This window comes from Pediculus humanus, genomic scaffold (genome assembly GCF_000006295.1).
Source record: "Pediculus humanus corporis 1103172107841 genomic scaffold, whole genome shotgun sequence".
Classification (NCBI taxonomy): domain Eukaryota; kingdom Metazoa; phylum Arthropoda; class Insecta; order Psocodea; family Pediculidae; genus Pediculus; species Pediculus humanus.
Genome location: NW_002987423.1, coordinates 1,947 through 18,914, shown reverse-complemented (window position 1 = coordinate 18,914; position 16,968 = coordinate 1,947). Strand labels below are relative to the sequence as shown.

The following is a 16,968-nucleotide window of genomic DNA, read 5'->3' as shown; positions in this document are numbered from 1 at the left end:
TTTATTATTATTATTATTATTCGCGTACGATTTGTTTACTTAAAGGCTTGATGAAAATAAAATTCAACGTAAATATAATAATTTTATTATAAAATAAAATCAGTGTATAAATGTAATCTTTTGGAAAAGAATCATTCTTAAAAAAAAATTTTATTTTATTTAATTAAAAAAAAAAAATGTATTAATTGTTTCAATGATTTTACTAAAGTAAACACAGGCAAAATTTTTACATCTCGATGATTAATTGTTTCGGATATTTATATTATATCTACGTTTAATCCCTTCATCTCGCATTCATTTAAATTATCATTATGTTTTTTATCACTTTTCGGTTTGAAAAGATCGAGCCAAAAAAAAATATTTTTCTCGTGGCATCCACACATTTTTATTCGAATGGAAAACAAACACATCCTTCAGTTTTTTGTTACTTATTCTACCACGGAATAATTTTTAACATTTTACAAAGTGCCTACTACTACCTGCTTGCACGCGTCATCAACTTGATTCAATGTTTATTACGCGACAAGTGCATTTTTCAAACCTGTGATCCATGAGTAGCGTAAGTAAATTACATTTTTTTTTTTTTTTTTTTTGTATAGTATTTTAAGAAATGCACGCTAAATTATTTTTCCCTTTTTATTTTCTTCGAATAAAACTTTTTTATTCTTTAATATTGAAATATAAAAATAAAAAAAAAAAAAGGTAGTAAACATTTAACTTTTTTTCTTTTTTTTAAAAACGATTTTGGGAGAATCAATTCGAAACATTAAAAGAAAAAAAAATTATTTTAACCGATCAGGATTAATCTCAAGTGTTATATACCATTTAATATTTATTTACGTGTTAAATTTAAATAAAAAAAGAATCCAATATGCGAGTCAAAATTAAATATATTTCATTGTTTTACTATAAATTAAATAAATAAATTATAAAAAAAAAAAAAAAAAAATGCAAAACTTAAATATAAATAATAACAAATAAACTTTATTTTCATCACTAAAAAATAATTTTTTTTTCTTTTTAAACATGATTAAAAAAATAAAAAAAAATTGAAAAATCAAATTTCCGTTTACGTAATCGGTTCTAATATGTATCATCAGTGAATATAAATTATAATAACTCGTATACTTGAGTTATAAATTTCTTTTGAATTTTTCACTAATTGCATCACTTATTATGTTTCAAAAGTTGTTTCTTTTGTAAACATTATCATTATTAAACATTTATTAAATGTAATGAATTTTTTTCATTAATAAAAAAAAAAAAAAAGAAGGTTTTCAAACAAACAAATATTAAAAACCAACTTTCCAAAATTTAATTCTTCTTCATAAGTGAATCAACTTCCAAATCAACAAGTTTTAATTTTGCATATTTTTTTTGCTATGTGTTTCTTTAGACCTTCTTTAGATTTAAAATTTTTTCCACAACAACCGCTCACAAACACTTCTTGCTCCGGTTCATGATGTTTAAGAAAATGTCTTTTTAAACCTGTTGTGTCTACAAATGCTTTTTCGCATAATAAACACTGGAAATCTCTTTTGTCAGAATGCCTTTTACTATGAGCTTTGAAATTACTTTTCCTATGAAACCTTTTTAAACATTTTGTACATTGAAATGCTTTTTTTACATTGTAGCAATTCAGCTGGTGTGATTGCAAATTTTTCAATGTTAAAAACTCTGCACCACAATCTTCTTTTCCACACTTGTAAATTCTATTCCTGTGTAAAAGCCTAATGTGTTCATCCATTCTAGATAGTATTTTATTACAAAATGGACATGGCATTTTCTTTAAATTATCAACTGGTTTAACAATGGATTTCATTACGGACTGGGAATCAATTTTATTATTTTCTAATACTTTAAATGAAAATTTTGTTTTGTTCTTAGAAAGACTGAGCATGCGATTCTCCGGAAATTTTTCATGTGCATTTTCATTTTCTCCTGGCCATAAAGATATAGATGCATCAATGGATATTGCTTCATCTGCACTTATAGAACCATTTGATTTTTTTTTTTTAATTACATTACTTAATCTGCTTTCATCACTGTCATTTCTTTTTAAAATGTAATCGTTTGTGGTATCGTTTAAAATGCTATTTACTTCTTTTTTAATGAAATCAGAATTATCTTCTTCATAAATAATTTCCTAAAAAAAAAAAAAAAAAAAAAAAAACTTTTTTTGTAAAATTTTCTAAATTTAAAGTCTACAAAAATTTTCATCTTTTTCGAATTTATTCCTTGAGAAAGTAATGATTTTTCACTCCATTATTGTAATTATTATTCGTATATATTTACATGATGTAAAAAAAAGTATATCGAGCATATGTGTGTGTGTGTGTGTGCTACTTACATTTTGACAAATTGTGTTTAATTCAGAATCTTCTGATATGTTAAAGAAAGTTTCCAGTTTTGTAAGTGAAACGTTATGCTTTTTTATAATACTATCAAGTTCGTGAAGTGTTTTATCTGCATTTTCAGATTGAAAACGAAAGTCGAATGCAACATTAAGGTCGTGCAAACATTTATTACAGATTCTCTTCGGAAGTCCATCATTTTCGTTTAACTGAAATAAGTCTTGTTTTCTCTAATAATCAAATTTCTCATAATCAAATAATGAATACTTACAGCAATGGATGTGCAGGCCATAATTTTTTGATCGATTGTGAAACAGTTACTGTCATCGTTTGTTTCAAAAATATCTTTCAAAATTGGCTTTTCAATTAAACAAAACCGGCATATTTTGTCAAAATCTATAACCTGAGCTTTACTTATTTCCATCATAAAAATAATAATTCCTGTAGATTACATAAATAAGACGTTAAATTCATACTTTAAACGATCTGCTGACACGTCGTATGACGTGTCATTATGTCGCGTAAATATACAAATGCAAACTTGAAAACAATTCAAAATGAAAAATTAAAGGTAATATTAAAAAATTCTCTCTCGTTTGGTACAGAAATGGATTAGAAAAATTTTAATCACTTTCAAATAGCGATCAACTTAATATTGTACATTTTATTATTTTACCTTCGTGTAAGAAAACTGTTCGACGCCGATAAAATTGAGTTTTTCTTTAGGTTTTTATCTGTGACTATTTTAAATTCGTTAGTTTCAGCCGAAATTACTAGGAATAGTTAAAATTAATTATCATTATTTATTCTTACTTTGATATTATTATAATTTTTTTTTTTTTAAAACGATATTTGAATCTGTTTGTTTAATACTATACTTTATTTTTTTATTTACTTCTAATCTGTTAAAATTTTTTTACCATTTAGAAAATGAATGTTTTTTTTTAGATGGCAGTCAACCAATGTCAGTTCTAACTTAAAAATTATTAATAATAATATGATTACAATTAAAAAGGATTCAATGTTACAAATATGTAATCGATAACTTGTCAGATTATAATTAAAACTTACCACATACAGTTTTTTTTTTTTTTTTTTTTTGTCATTCATAGAGTAATTTGCGTTTATTGTTTGTCTTCATTAGTTTAATAAATAAGAGTTAATATACAGTAATGACAATAGACATGAAAATGAGTTATTTCTTTCTTCTTTTCATGCCTATTTTGTGCTTATTTATTTCCAAAAGAGTTAAATAAGACAACAATCTGGATTATTAATTTTGTCGATTGACAATTAAATACAACCAGGTTAAAATATCCCCCTTTTTTTTATTATTTGTTAAAAAAAAAGTAGTTATGAACTTTTTTTTTCTTTTATTTTTCATTCAAAAAAAGCATAATTTTAAATTTGAAAAAAAAAAAAAAAAAAAAAAAATGAATTAGAAATCAAAAGAATTTAACTAAATAATCATTCAACAACAAATAGTAGAAATAGGCTGAAAAAATTTACACAATTTATTTGGTAAACAAATTATAATTATAGCATAAATTTTAACAGTTAATCTTGCAAATCTTTTATTTAAATATTTAAACTTCATTCCATACTCTAGAAATCTTGGAGAATTTCACGATGCTCAGGTAATATATACATGTGTGAATGTTTGATTATCTTCAAAATTTTTTTTATGAAAGCTAAACCTTGAAAAAACTTCAAATTAAAATACATGTTTTTCTTTTCTTACAGATATTTTAGGAACATGATGAAGATCTCAAAAGGCTATCAAAGCTTTTGCAATGTACTTGCTTTGGGAACTCCATACAGGACAAAACAGAGTGAGTACAAAAATTTATACTTAAAAAAAAGGGAAATAATTGTAATATCGAAATAAAATAAGAAGTGTGACATTTTGAGAAAAATTATAATATATAATATTATATTAAATATATTAATAATTATAATTAAAATATATAATTTTATAGTATAAAATTATATATTTAATTTTGTGTAAATCATTAGCAAAATGTAAGTTGTTTGCTTACTTTTAAAGAAAAAAGGAAAAATTTATTCATTCACAAAATAAAAAAATAAGATGTTATTTAATATGTCATAAGCAGCATTGATGCAAAATCATTTTTTTCAAATAGCTTACACAATCTTGATTTAGTTCAAATATTTTTTAGGCTTGGTAGAATTAGAGCAAAGTTTAAATGAATTTGCTAATGTATTAGACGCAAATGAAGTTTTACTCTTTGAAAAAGATATATTTCTCGTCTTTTCTCGTTGTGAATGAAGGCAGCACAGAAGATATGTTCACAGGTTCGAAAAAGTGTCAAACATAATTAAACAATTCAAATTGAGCTGCAGGTAAGAGAAAAAAATATATATATCTACTTAACTATTTTACTTAGTTAGTTTTATTTATTATTATTTTTTTTTTTTTTCAGAAAAAAAATGTTTAATTTTAATTTCAGTTGTCTTGCTGCTCAATTTCACAGCACGAAGGTAAACAACAGCGACTTTGTTTCATTGATGCTTTCACATTCAACACATTATGTAATGGTTATTATGTCTGATTCTGGAATATGTTAGTTTTACTGAAAATCATTATTATTATTATTATTATTATTTATTTTATTTTTTTTTAATTGTAGAATTAGCTGTTACTCTGATCAAAAATGCCCGTAAATATTTTGAAAAATTAGAAAGAGTTGCACAAATTCAAAGCGCTCTTACTAGATAATTTGAAAATTCAGTTTAAAGTGACCGTTAAATAAATGTTTGTTAAAGGTACGTCTTAAAGAAATGTGCTTTTAATGATTTCTAATTCTTTCTTGTGACGAACGTGTTTTTTTTTTTTTTAAGAACTCATCGACGCTTAAAAATAAAAAAAATTATTGACTGTATGTATTTTCACGTTTGTAGACGTTATAAACAAAAATAGTAACAATTATTGAAGTAGAGTCTAGAACCACGATACAAACGGAAATCATTATTAAGTAAACATTTGAGGTTAGAACATTCTAATGAGGAAGAAAGAAAAGGAATAATCAAAATCTGCGAAACTTATTGCGACATATTTCATTAAACAAGGGATTATTTAAGCATGACAGAAGCAATCAAGCATGTTACCAATGAAAATCCTATTTGTACTGAATCACGTGGCCATCCCGAAATTCATAAAAAAACAGTTGATAAACAGGTAAGAAAAATTCTTAATTTTGAAGCCTTCTTTTAGGTTTTCTCCTTTATGAGTAGTACAGAAGATATCTGATGCTCCAAAAGAAATAGAGAGGTGAAATATAGTTATAGACTACGGGAAATAAAACGACGTTACAACAAATGACAAATATCCCATTCCAAACATCGAAGAGATCCTAAACCAATTAGGACATTCGAAATATTATACAACTTTGGATTTAGCATTTTTGGTTTTCACCAACCTCTTTCACAGGGAAGACTCTGACAGTTATGAAAACAGGATTCACAACTCCTTTTGTGCATTACGAATAAATGCTCCAGCCACTTTCCAACGATTAATGAATACTGTATTATCTGGTTTACAGGAATTATACAGTGCTTTGTTTATTTTGATGATATTTTTATCAGTGCTAGCAGTATCAAAAAACACAAAATAAAAAAATGTATTTTCTTTAGAATAATCTAAAATTGCAGCCTGACAAATGTGTATTTCTTAGAAGAGAAATCATTTGTTTGGGACGCACAATCAGAGACGTTGACGTCAAACTAAATCCAGACAAAATACAAGGCATAAATTCATTTTCATTTCTGAAAAATGTGAAAGATGTAAAATCGTTTTTAGGTTTAACTGGAAACTGTCAAAGTTTCATTAAAAAATTTTGCCAAAATCATGAAATCATCAATCCAAGTTTTTAAAAAGTATCAAGATTTCTAATGGTACAACCAAGAACGAGAAGCATTCAGTAAATTCGAAGAAATAATTACTAACATAATAAAATAATAATTACTAACTTCCGCGATGGTTTTAGAAAGATCACAAGAATTAGAGAGCAAAAATGAAACGGATTTGACAGTGAGAGCTTTGACAACTGTGAGCAACGGTTTTGCTTTTTCTTGCCGCCCTGGACTTGTACATTTTTTCGAAAAAATATCAAGTCATAAATACAAGAAGAGAAACGTATAAAGTCGGTTTGAACTTTCCGAAAATCTTTATCCATTATTTCGTATAAGTGTCGTCCTTCATATAGCCATCAATAAGACTGAATCCAAATTGATGGCGGCAATTCGGCGTAGCCAACTTTACGGATGTGAAACTATGAGGACCAGAAATGGATATTGTATGTCTTTTTAATTGATTTTATACTCTTGAAAGTAATATTTCACAATGATTTTTCCGCTGCATAATTTAAATTGATTTCTTTTGTAATTATTTTTATTATTTTTTACAGGCAGGGAAAGTACCTTTCCGACACTTTGATATATCGTTTCATACCGGACCGATCGGAGATTTGGCCTTGTGCTATTGGAAACCGATTTTTATGACTTTCGGTACGCTAGACAGAACGGTAAGAATATGGAACTATTTGAAACATGAAAATGAAATGACAAAACAATACCAAGAAGATGTTCACAGCATATCGTTACATCCCACGGGTAGTATTTGTTTTTTTTTTTTTTTTTTTTTGACATTTAAATTAAAATACTTTAATTTAAAAAAAAAAATTTTTTTTTTTTTTTAGGACTGTATGCGGCTATTGGATTCTCAGACAAACTAAGGTTTATGACTATTTTAATAGACGATTTACAAGTTAGCAAAGAAATTCCAATCCGAGAATGTCCCAAATCGGCGTTTAGTATATGTGGTCATTTATTAGCTGCAGTAAACAGAAACGCAATTCAAATAATCAGCGTCATTACTTTTCAAATATTGGCTACTTTAACAGGTCACAGTGCATTGGTAACTATCTACCTTTTTAAAATTTGATTGAAAATGCAAAGTGCTAGTCCGTGTATAAATATCATTTAGCTAAAAAACATTTATTGTTAACAATAATTTTAAGTGAAATTGTCGCTAACAATTTGATTGTTAAAACATTTACACCGTCATAAAAGCGACAACCAATTAAATTTTTTTTTTTCACTTTGCAAAAATAAAATTGAAAATTGATTAGAAAGAAATAATAATGGTAACAAATACCAATTTCGACCAAATTTAAACAAAAAAAAAAAAAAATTAACTATTTAATACGATCAGAAAAATTCAAAAAAATTAAACTTAAATTACATTTTGTTGAACATTTTTTTTTTTTTTTAATTTTGATTTTTGCATTCTTATTTAAGATTAAATCTTTGCAATGGATATCAGATGATAAGAAATTAACATTTTGCGGTCTCGACGGGGCCATTTACGAATGGGATATCACGAATTACAAGAGAAGCGGTGAAATAGTCAATAAAGGATTTTCTTATTACGATATTGCCGTAACCACCGATGGAAGTACTATTTACGCCGTGTCCTCTGATGGTTCAATCAAGGAAATTCGAGGATTTAACGTAAAAAATTATTTTTTTTAAACTAGTAACCTTCAACTTACGACAACATTTAATTGTGATTGAGGTTCTTGTTAAAAAAATTAAAATTGAAATCGCACATTATACGTCCTTTAGTCTATATAAAGAGTCGGAATATAATTCATCAGGGAAAAAATTCTAATTTTTTTAACTTTAAATTTTTTATAATTTATTTTTATAACTCAAATCAAATGAAAAAAAAAAAAAAAAAAAAAAAAACGTAATTTAATTAAAACGTTTCGTTTTAAATTGAATTTTATAACGAAAAAATTATTTACTTGACAGATTGCTCGATCGATTAATTTGAATTTGAACAACATAAAAAACATTGTTTTATCGCGATCCAATTTGATGATGTTCGTTTCTGCTGGAACGGGAACGGTTGCATCAGTGAAATTTCCTATTGAGAAACCTCCTGAAATTATTCTTCAAAAACTTCACAGTTCGGCTGTGACGCAGGTATAGCATGACTTTAACCAATTGAAATGTTTAAAAGAATAATTTTAATAATTTGTATTAAAATTTAATTTATAGATGGAATTAAGTCTTGAAGATACCACATTCATAAGTTGTTCTCAATATGGAGCTATTTGCATATGGGACGTGACCAATGCAGAAGATAAAATCATAGTACACGACAAAAATTTTACGTATTTCAATGAAATTCTCATAAGTAAGACTGATTTAGAAGGGAAACTTAGTTCCATTGGAGATCTCACTCAAAGAACGTACGAATTGGAAATGGAGCATGCATATCAATTGCGTCATACGGAAACCGTTTACAACGAAAAGGTGAAAGACATTCAAGACACTTACACTCAAGGAATCTCTCGAAATACGTTGTATACATACATACATACATATATATATACATACGTTTGAGTATGCCGGATTATACACTTGGTTTGTTTAGGACATACATAAATTCAATACATCATTTTTAGTAATAATGCTATTCATTGATTTCAACAGTTGATATCATCTTCTTCGTTATTTTGTCCCACAGCTCACGCTATCATTGACTCATCCTCAATATTATCTTAAGCGTGTTTCTTTATTATTTAATCAAGACAAGTGTAATGTCCTTGTTGCAGTTTGCCACCTTTTATTATTATTTATAAGTTTTCATCCGACTCTTTCGATTTCGAGGATGTATAATATCGGTTCATAGGTTCATTAGGTTTTGATAAACTAAACTAAATTTTTGTTAAAATAAATAGCACCGCATCAATTATTTTTTTGTATGTCTTTCTGAGTCTGTGCTATTCGATGAGAACGAGTTTGAGTTTGGGTGACAATAAAATATGTGAAGTACCCAGGATCAAGAGTTGTGAAAATCACATTCTCGTTTTGCTATCTTATAAATTTATTTTGGTTTACTATATATATATATATATTTATTTATTTATTGCAAAAAAAAAAATTATAATCTTTGCCATTTTACAAAATGAGTTCTCTAAACCATGCGTAAATTTTAAGCCTATGAATTGCATATATAAAATTTTAACTTTTTTTGTTTTTTACATGAAACAAAAAAAATTCTACTTTATTACAATATTAAAAACAGTTTTTATATGTTGTCCCTATGTAAGTGAAAAAAGAAAAAACAAAAAGAAAGTTACTTTTAAATTTTAATAGGGGCGAATGGTAAAGAAAAGAAAAAAATTTCAAATATTAATAAGTAAACGGATGTGACCTTTTTTTCATACTACTTATATGCTTCTTTTTTTAAGTTTTTCTTCGTTTCTTTTTTTTTTGTTCATATAATATATCATACTATCTGTTTATCCTCTTCAATGAGTCTTGTTTTCTACATGAGTACATGAGTGATGCATAAAAGAATCACAAAAGGTTTTATGGTTTTACAATTATCTCTTCTTTCGCATAATTTTTTTTTTCTTGTTTTTCTGCTTTACTTTTTAAATTTTAAATCTATAAATCTAAGAATTTTAAGTATTTCTTTAGCATTTTAATATCGTTTAAATTTAGGTTCGTTATGCGAGTACTTAAACGATTACTTTCATCAGAAACGAATGAGTAAAACGTTAGTTTGACTGTGGGCAAAGTCTTTTAAAATATTCAAACGTTAAAAATCAAGAAAAAAAATTTTTTGTATATTACTGTATATGTGTTTAATATTGTCAAATAAAAAATTAATTAATTTTCATGAAAATAATCATTGGTCGTAATGTGTTTAAAATTATTTTTAATATAATAATTGTGTTCATTCTCTTATGATAAAATTAATTAACTAGTTGTTATTATTTATGTTATTTTGTTTTAAGAAACTTTATTTCAAATATATAACAGAAAAAGATTTTAAAAAAGCTCGTTTGGGTGATCAAGAGTGTATTTTTGAACTACAACGACAAAAAAATTACCTGCAAGATATTGTAACGTCTCTAGAAAAAGAGCTCAAAGTTAGCAAATATGTGAACTACGGAGAAGGAATGAATTACATGGAAGTATGTATTAATATTACTATAAATTATTCGAGTTTTTTTTTTTTTTTGTAAATTGTATTTGATGTTTTCATTTTCAGATGAATTGGAGTTTAATGGATGAGATTTATAAAATTAGGAAAAAATTGAAATTCGTTCAAACTAGAGTTCAAGACATGGAAACACTAATATTTGTAAAACTCAATAAAACTTATTCTCCGAGACAAGTGCAAAAAATAATAAAATCGGCATTAGAACCTCCAGAAGACGTTCAAGAAAAATGTCACATTAACATGGAAAATGCATTGAAAAAAGCAATTCTAGTCAAAGAAGAAGTGGATTTGTTGACAAAGAAAGTTAAAAACATTCAGAAAGCGATGATTTCAGAGGCTGCGCCTTTGAAAAAAAGAAAAATGAGATTCGAAATTTAGTTTTTCTTTTTTTTTGTAATTAAATTATTATTACTATTATTTTTAATTCCATTATTTACACATAACAATACTATGTTAAAATAAAGTGCGAAAAATAAAAAAATTTTTAAATGTCAATAAACAAAAATATAGATATAATTATTTCTTTGCTTGTTGTTTTATTTTATTTATTATTATTTTTTTTTCGTTTTATAAAATTCTCATTAGTTTACGTTAGGTCAGGTCGAAGGCTCATTAAACGTTAAATACGGATAAAAAAAAAATTCAGGTATACATGCGATTTCTAGTGAGTTTCGGACGTCTGTATGCGACGGATAGGGCGGGGCTAAAAATGAAGTATTGAAGGACGGACGGAATAAAAGAATGCGAACCTCAATATTCAACAATTTGCGAGCCGGATAAGGTAGGTTTTTTTTTGTATAGTTTATTATTATTATTTTATAAAATTTTCATATGGGCGTATTTCTTATTTAATTCATCTTATGCATTTATCCTAATAATTTAATTATTTCTTTTATAATTTAAAATCCTAATTATTTTCATTTTATTTAATATTTTTTACTTTAGTAATTTTATATTTTATTTTATTTTTTTTTGAATTTCATTAATCTGACTTGTTTCCCATTTACTCCTATCCCGACGCCCACCTCACTTCAATTTATTCATTCTTCATGCAATTATTTTCTTGTTTTATATTCTAATTATTTCCTTATATCTTCATATTTTAATTTATATTTAGTCACTTTTTTTTTTTTTTTTTTAAAAAAAAAATTTTATTTGCCTATTTTATTCTTCTATATTTACCCTAGTCAATAAATCAATTCACTCTATTAAATTAATTTACTTAACATTTTAATTATTTCACATACTTTACGTTACTAAATTTAATTATTTATCTCTATTTTCGTATTTAAATAATTTTCTAAATTATTAATTTCATTCTAATTTATCTGAAATTTTTTTTTTTTTTTTTTTTTTTTTTTAGTGTCAAAAATTTCAAGCAAAGCAAAATTCTTATTAAATAAATGTCTTAAACAATTTTATCCTTATTGTAAATCTTATTGGCATAGCACACATAGGAATTATTATGGGGTGAGACTTTTCATTATTTACATATTATTTCAATATATAATTATGATCCCATCCTTAATTTATTCATGCCAACGTTTATAGACGTTATAAACACCACCAAAAATAATGACAATGGGTACCAAAATAAAATGAACCTTTCAAACGGTCCTTTTCCTTTGTATTTTTATTATGCTCATTGATATAGCTTTTATTGCGTTGAAAGTAACTATGAATGAGACGCATATAAAAGGAGATGGAATCTCTGAAGAAACGATATTTCTCATCTTCCTTCCCCGCGCTTTTTTTTTTTCGTCGTGTTCGTTCCCTCTGTGCACTTGTGCCCCTGTTGCACTAATCGAATCTCGACGCACGTTGAGTTTTTACCGTACGCTCTCGGTCTCGGTCTCGCGCTCGATCCCCGCGCATTTTTTTTTTCTTCGTGTTCGTTCCCTCGGTGCAATTGTGCCCCTGTTGCACTAATCGAATCTCGACGCACGTCGAATTTTTATTTATGCGCACTCGGTCTCGCTCTCGCGCTCGATCCCCGGACTTTTTTTTTCTTCGTGTTCGTTCCCTCGGTGCAATTGTGCCCCTGTTGCACTAATCGAATCTCGACGCACGTCGAGTTTTTACCGTACGCTCTCGGTCTCGGTCTAGCTTCCGCTCGCTCACGCGCTCGATCCCCGGACTTTTTTTTTCTTCGTGTTCGTTCCCTCGGTGCAATTGTGCCTCTGTTGCACTGATCGAATCTCGACGCACGTTCAGTTTTTACCGTACGCTCTCGGTCTCGGTCTAGCTCTCGCGCTCGCTCACGCGCTCGATCCCCGGACTTTTTTTTTCTTCGTGTTCGTTCCCTCTGTGCAATTGTGCCCCTGTTGCACTGATCGAATCTCGACGCACGTTCAGTTTTTACCGTACGCTCTCGGTCTCGGTCTAGCTCTCGCGCTCGCTCACGCGCTCGATCCCCGGACTTTTTTTTTCTTCGTGTTCGTTCCCTCTGTGCAATTGTGCCCCTGTTGCACTAATCGAATCTCGACGCACGTCGAGTTTTTACCGTACGCTCTCGGTCTCGCGCTCGATCCCCGGACTTTTTTTTTCTTCGTGTTCGTTCCCTCTGTGCAATTGTGCCCCTGTTGCACTGATCGAATCTCGACGCACGTCCAGTTTTTATTTATGCGCGCTCGCTCTCGCTCTCGCGCTCGATCCCCGGACTTTTTTTTTCTTCGTGTTCGTTCCCTCTGTGCAATTGTGCCCCTGTTGCACTGATCGAATCTCGACGCACGTTCAGTTTTTACCGTACGCTCTCGGTCTCGGTCTAGCTCTCGCGCTCGCTCACGCGCTCGATCCCCGGACTTTTTTTTTCTTCGTGTTCGTTCCCTCGGTGCAATTGTGCCCTTGTTGCTCGTCTTGCGTGCGTGCGTCGTTTGATCGGTACACCCCTGTTTCTCCTCCCCCTTATTCGAATAAGAGGCATTCCGTAAAAACGAGGTATTTTACTAAAAAAAAAAATCAAGCAAATTAAATAAATAAATAAATAAGGACACGATACAAAGAAACATGAAATATCATTAAAAATTAATAACAATAATATTAATAATGATAATATTTAAAATAGAAAATAAAAAAAAAATCACTTCCGTTCTTTCAATTCCAATCCTTTTTCATTTCCGCTTTTATTTTCAAAATCAAAATTTGAAGTCGGAAACGGAAACGGAATCGGAATCCAAAATCAAAACCTAAATCAAAAATTAAAGTCGGAATCCGAATCCAAAATCAAAACCTAAGTCAAAAATTAAAATCGAAATCAAAATCAAAACCTAAATCAAAAATTAAAATCGAAATCAAAATCAAAATCGAAATCAAAAATTAAAATCGAAATCGATATTTAAAATCGGAATCCAAAATCAAAACCGAAATCAAAAATTAAAATCGAAATCGAAATCGGAATTTAAAATCGGAATCGGAATCCGAAATCAAAACCGAAATCAAAAATTAAAATCGAAATCGGAATCGAAATCCATATCGATATCGAAATCGGAATCGAAAACGATATTTAAAATCGGAATCCAAAATCGAAATCGAAATTTAAAATCGAAATCCGAATCCGAAATCAAAATCGAAATTTAAAATCGGAATCGGAATCCAAAATCAAAATCGAAATCGAAATTTAAAATCGGAATCCGAATCCGAATCCAAAATCAAACCTAAATCAAAAATTAAAATCGAAATCAAAATCAAAACCGAAATCAAAAATTAAAATCAAAATCGAAACCGGAATCGAAATCGATATTTAAAATCGGAATCCAAAACCAAAACCAAATTAACAATTAATTAAAAATTAAATTTAAAAAAATTTTTTTTTTTTTTTCGTTGAATTCAATTTAATCGAATCCGATAACACTAAACTAAATGACGAAACATTCGTTCGATCACATTCGTCCAATTACATTCGTCCGCATTCGATTTCTCATTCGTTTGATTCGATTAATGTTCAGTTCAATTTTTTTTTCCCCCGGTTTCGGTTGTGTTTTTAAGTTTGGTTTTTTTTTCTGTTTTTTTCGGTTTTTTTTTTTTTTTCCCGGTTTCGGTTTTAAATTTGGTTATTTTTTTCCCCGGTTTCGGTTTTAAGTTTGGTTTTTTTTTTTTTCGGATTGGTTTTTTTTTTCCGGTTTCGGTTTTGTTTTTAAGTTTGGTTTTTTTTTCGGTTTTTTTTTCCGGTTTTGGTTTTGAGTTCGGTTATTTTTTTTTCCTTTTTTTTTTCCCCCCGGTTTTGTTTTTAAGTAGGGAATTTTTTTTTTTTCGGTTTGGGTATTCTTTTTTTTCCGGTTTCGGTTTGGGTTTTTTTTTTTTTTTTTTTTTTTTCCGGTTTTGATTTTGGTTTTAAGTTTGGTTATTTTTTATTCCGGTTTCGGTTTGGGTTTTAAGTTTGGTTTTTTTTTTTTTTTTTTCCGGTTTTGGTTTTGGTTTGGGTTTAGGTTTTGGCCTTGGTTTATTGTTTCATGTACAAATTTCTGTTCAGTTTCTTCACGCTCGCGAATTCTCGACTCACCCGTTTCCGCTCTGGCCGTCGAAAAAGATCTCTCTCGGGGATGAATGACATTTTTTCCGGGGCTGCTGTTTAACTGGGAAAAAAAAAAAAAAAAATAAATAAATAAAAAAAAGGAAAAGAAAATTTTAAATAAAAGATGAAGTAAAAGAAAAGAAAAAAAAAATTCATTTCATCCCCCACCCACAGCTCGCCCCGGAACTCGGGGCAAGGCGCGGGTGAGGGGAGAGGTTGAGCGAAATTCGGAGAGTCCGGGACGGCGGTCGAAATCCGGAAAAAAAAAAAAAAATTTTTTTTCGCGCCCTCCCCCACCCCCACCCGAAACCGCGATATCGCGGCTCCCGTCGCGGGGTCCGCGTCCGACGTCGGAGAGTCCGGGACCGCGGTCGAAATCCGGAAAAAAAAAAAAAATTTTTTTCGCGCCCTCCCCCACCCCCACCCGAAACCGCGATATCGCGGCTCCCGTCGCGGGGCCCCCGTCCGACTTCGGAGAGTCCGGGACGGGGGTCGAAATCCGGAAAAAAAAAAAAATTTTTTTTCGCGCCCTCCCCCACCCCCACCCGAAACCGCGAGATCGCGGCTCCCGTCGCGGGGTCCGCGTCCGACTTCGGAGAGTCCCACGCCGCGGTCGAAATCCGGAAAAAAAAAAAAAATTTTTTTCGCGCCCTCCCCCACCCCCACCCGAAACCGCGATATCGCGGCTCCCGTCGCGGGGCCCCCGTCCGACTTCGGAGAGTCCCACGCCGCGGTCGAAATCCGGGAAAAAAAAAAAATTTTTTTTCGCGCCCTCCCCCACCCCCACCCGAAACCGCGAGATCGCGGCTCCCGTCGCGGGGTCCGCGTCCGACTTCGGAGAGTCCGGGACCGCGGTCGAAATCCCGAAAAAAAAAAAAAAATTTTTTTTCACCCGAAAATTTTTCAAAGTTTTTTGAGACAAGGGGGCTCGGATTCGGCTCTGATGAAAACGTCCAATGTTAATCAAATGCACTCTTATGGGATTTCAATTCCAGTTTTCCACTGCTCTGTTCTTACATGGTAGTCGACTGAGCGATGGCCGAGATCGGTCGTTCGGCGGTCGAGTCGCGTGAAACCGATTCGATCGTTTCGGGCGAAACCGATCCTTGTTCGGCCGGATAAAAATGTACGTAACGTTGATTCGTGATATATATGTACGTACTTTTAATGTATCGACGACGATACGCGGCGCGCATCAATTTTCAAACCGCGCGAAAATTTTGACGATTTCTTTTCGAAGCGGACGAATCGATTTCTCCGACCGCTGGCTCAAACGAGCGAGAGCGAAGAAAACGTTTTCGATCGCGACTTCGAGCATTTGAAAATCCGGCGAGGGAGAGAATGTTCCGAGCCGTCTAAGCGACTTGCTCGCAAAAGATTCGACGATCGCACGAATGATTTTTTCACATTCTCGCACGCGCGCTCCGATGAAATCGTTTTCGCGATGGATTCGAGCGTGCGATCGCAACGCGATAAAGCGACGACGACGAGGAGAGAGCGCTCTTCGCTCGCGGAGAGCGCTTCTCGCGGAAGAAAAAATCTTCGTATAAAAATGCTGCGTGCGTCGTTCGCGATTCGATTTCTGCGTCGCGTCGGGCGTGAATTTCTTTTTTTATTTTTACTAAAATAAAGATTGAAAAAAACACGCGGGAGCGACGACGACGCAAGAAAAAGATGATCGGACGACGAATCGATGCGCACATCCCTGGTTGATCCTGCCAGTAGTCATATGCTTGTTTCAAAGATTAAGCCATGCATGTCTCAGTGCAAGCCGAATTAAGGTGAAACCGCGAAAGGCTCATTAAATCAGCTATGATTCAATTGATGGTACGATCACGGTTACTTGGATAACTGTGGCAATTCTAGAGCTAATACATGCCAAACGAGTTCCGACCGCGGGTTCGAACGATCTCGCGGAACGAATGCTTTTATTAGAACAAAACCAATCGGATCTCGCGAACGAGATCCGCAAATCTATGACGAATCTGAATAACTTTGAGCTGATCGCACGGTCCATAGAACCGGCGACGCATCTTTCAAATGTCTGACTTATCAACTTT

At 30.9% G+C, this 16,968-nt stretch overlaps 3 protein-coding genes across 3 annotated transcripts; 2 read left to right on the top strand and 1 right to left on the bottom strand.

Annotated features, from left to right (window-relative positions):
- Positions 1–1,348: 1,348 nt before the first annotated feature.
- On the bottom strand, positions 1,349–2,778 carry Phum_PHUM375910 (uncharacterized protein; the record flags this gene model as incomplete). The annotated part of the gene is made up of 3 exons (XM_002428267.1): positions 1,349–2,146; positions 2,351–2,563; positions 2,626–2,778. The coding sequence occupies 3 exons, from the start codon at positions 2,776–2,778 to the stop codon at positions 1,349–1,351; spliced, it is 1,164 nt and encodes a 387-aa protein (XP_002428312.1).
- Positions 2,779–4,110: 1,332 nt separating this feature from the next.
- Positions 4,111–5,094, top strand: Phum_PHUM375900 (uncharacterized protein; the record flags this gene model as incomplete). The annotated part of the gene is made up of 3 exons (XM_002428266.1): positions 4,111–4,186; positions 4,535–4,633; positions 5,006–5,094. The coding sequence occupies 3 exons, from the start codon at positions 4,111–4,113 to the stop codon at positions 5,092–5,094; spliced, it is 264 nt and encodes an 87-aa protein (XP_002428311.1).
- A 1,257-nt stretch (positions 5,095–6,351) lies between these two features.
- Phum_PHUM375890 (uncharacterized protein) lies at positions 6,352–10,776 on the top strand (the record flags this gene model as incomplete). The annotated part of the gene is made up of 9 exons (XM_002428265.1): positions 6,352–6,487; positions 6,581–6,670; positions 6,786–6,986; positions 7,100–7,290; positions 7,674–7,886; positions 8,190–8,363; positions 8,439–8,696; positions 10,190–10,369; positions 10,447–10,776. 9 exons carry the CDS (start codon positions 6,352–6,354, stop codon positions 10,774–10,776), a joined length of 1,773 nt encoding a protein of 590 aa, XP_002428310.1.
- Positions 10,777–16,968: the final 6,192 nt, after the last annotated feature.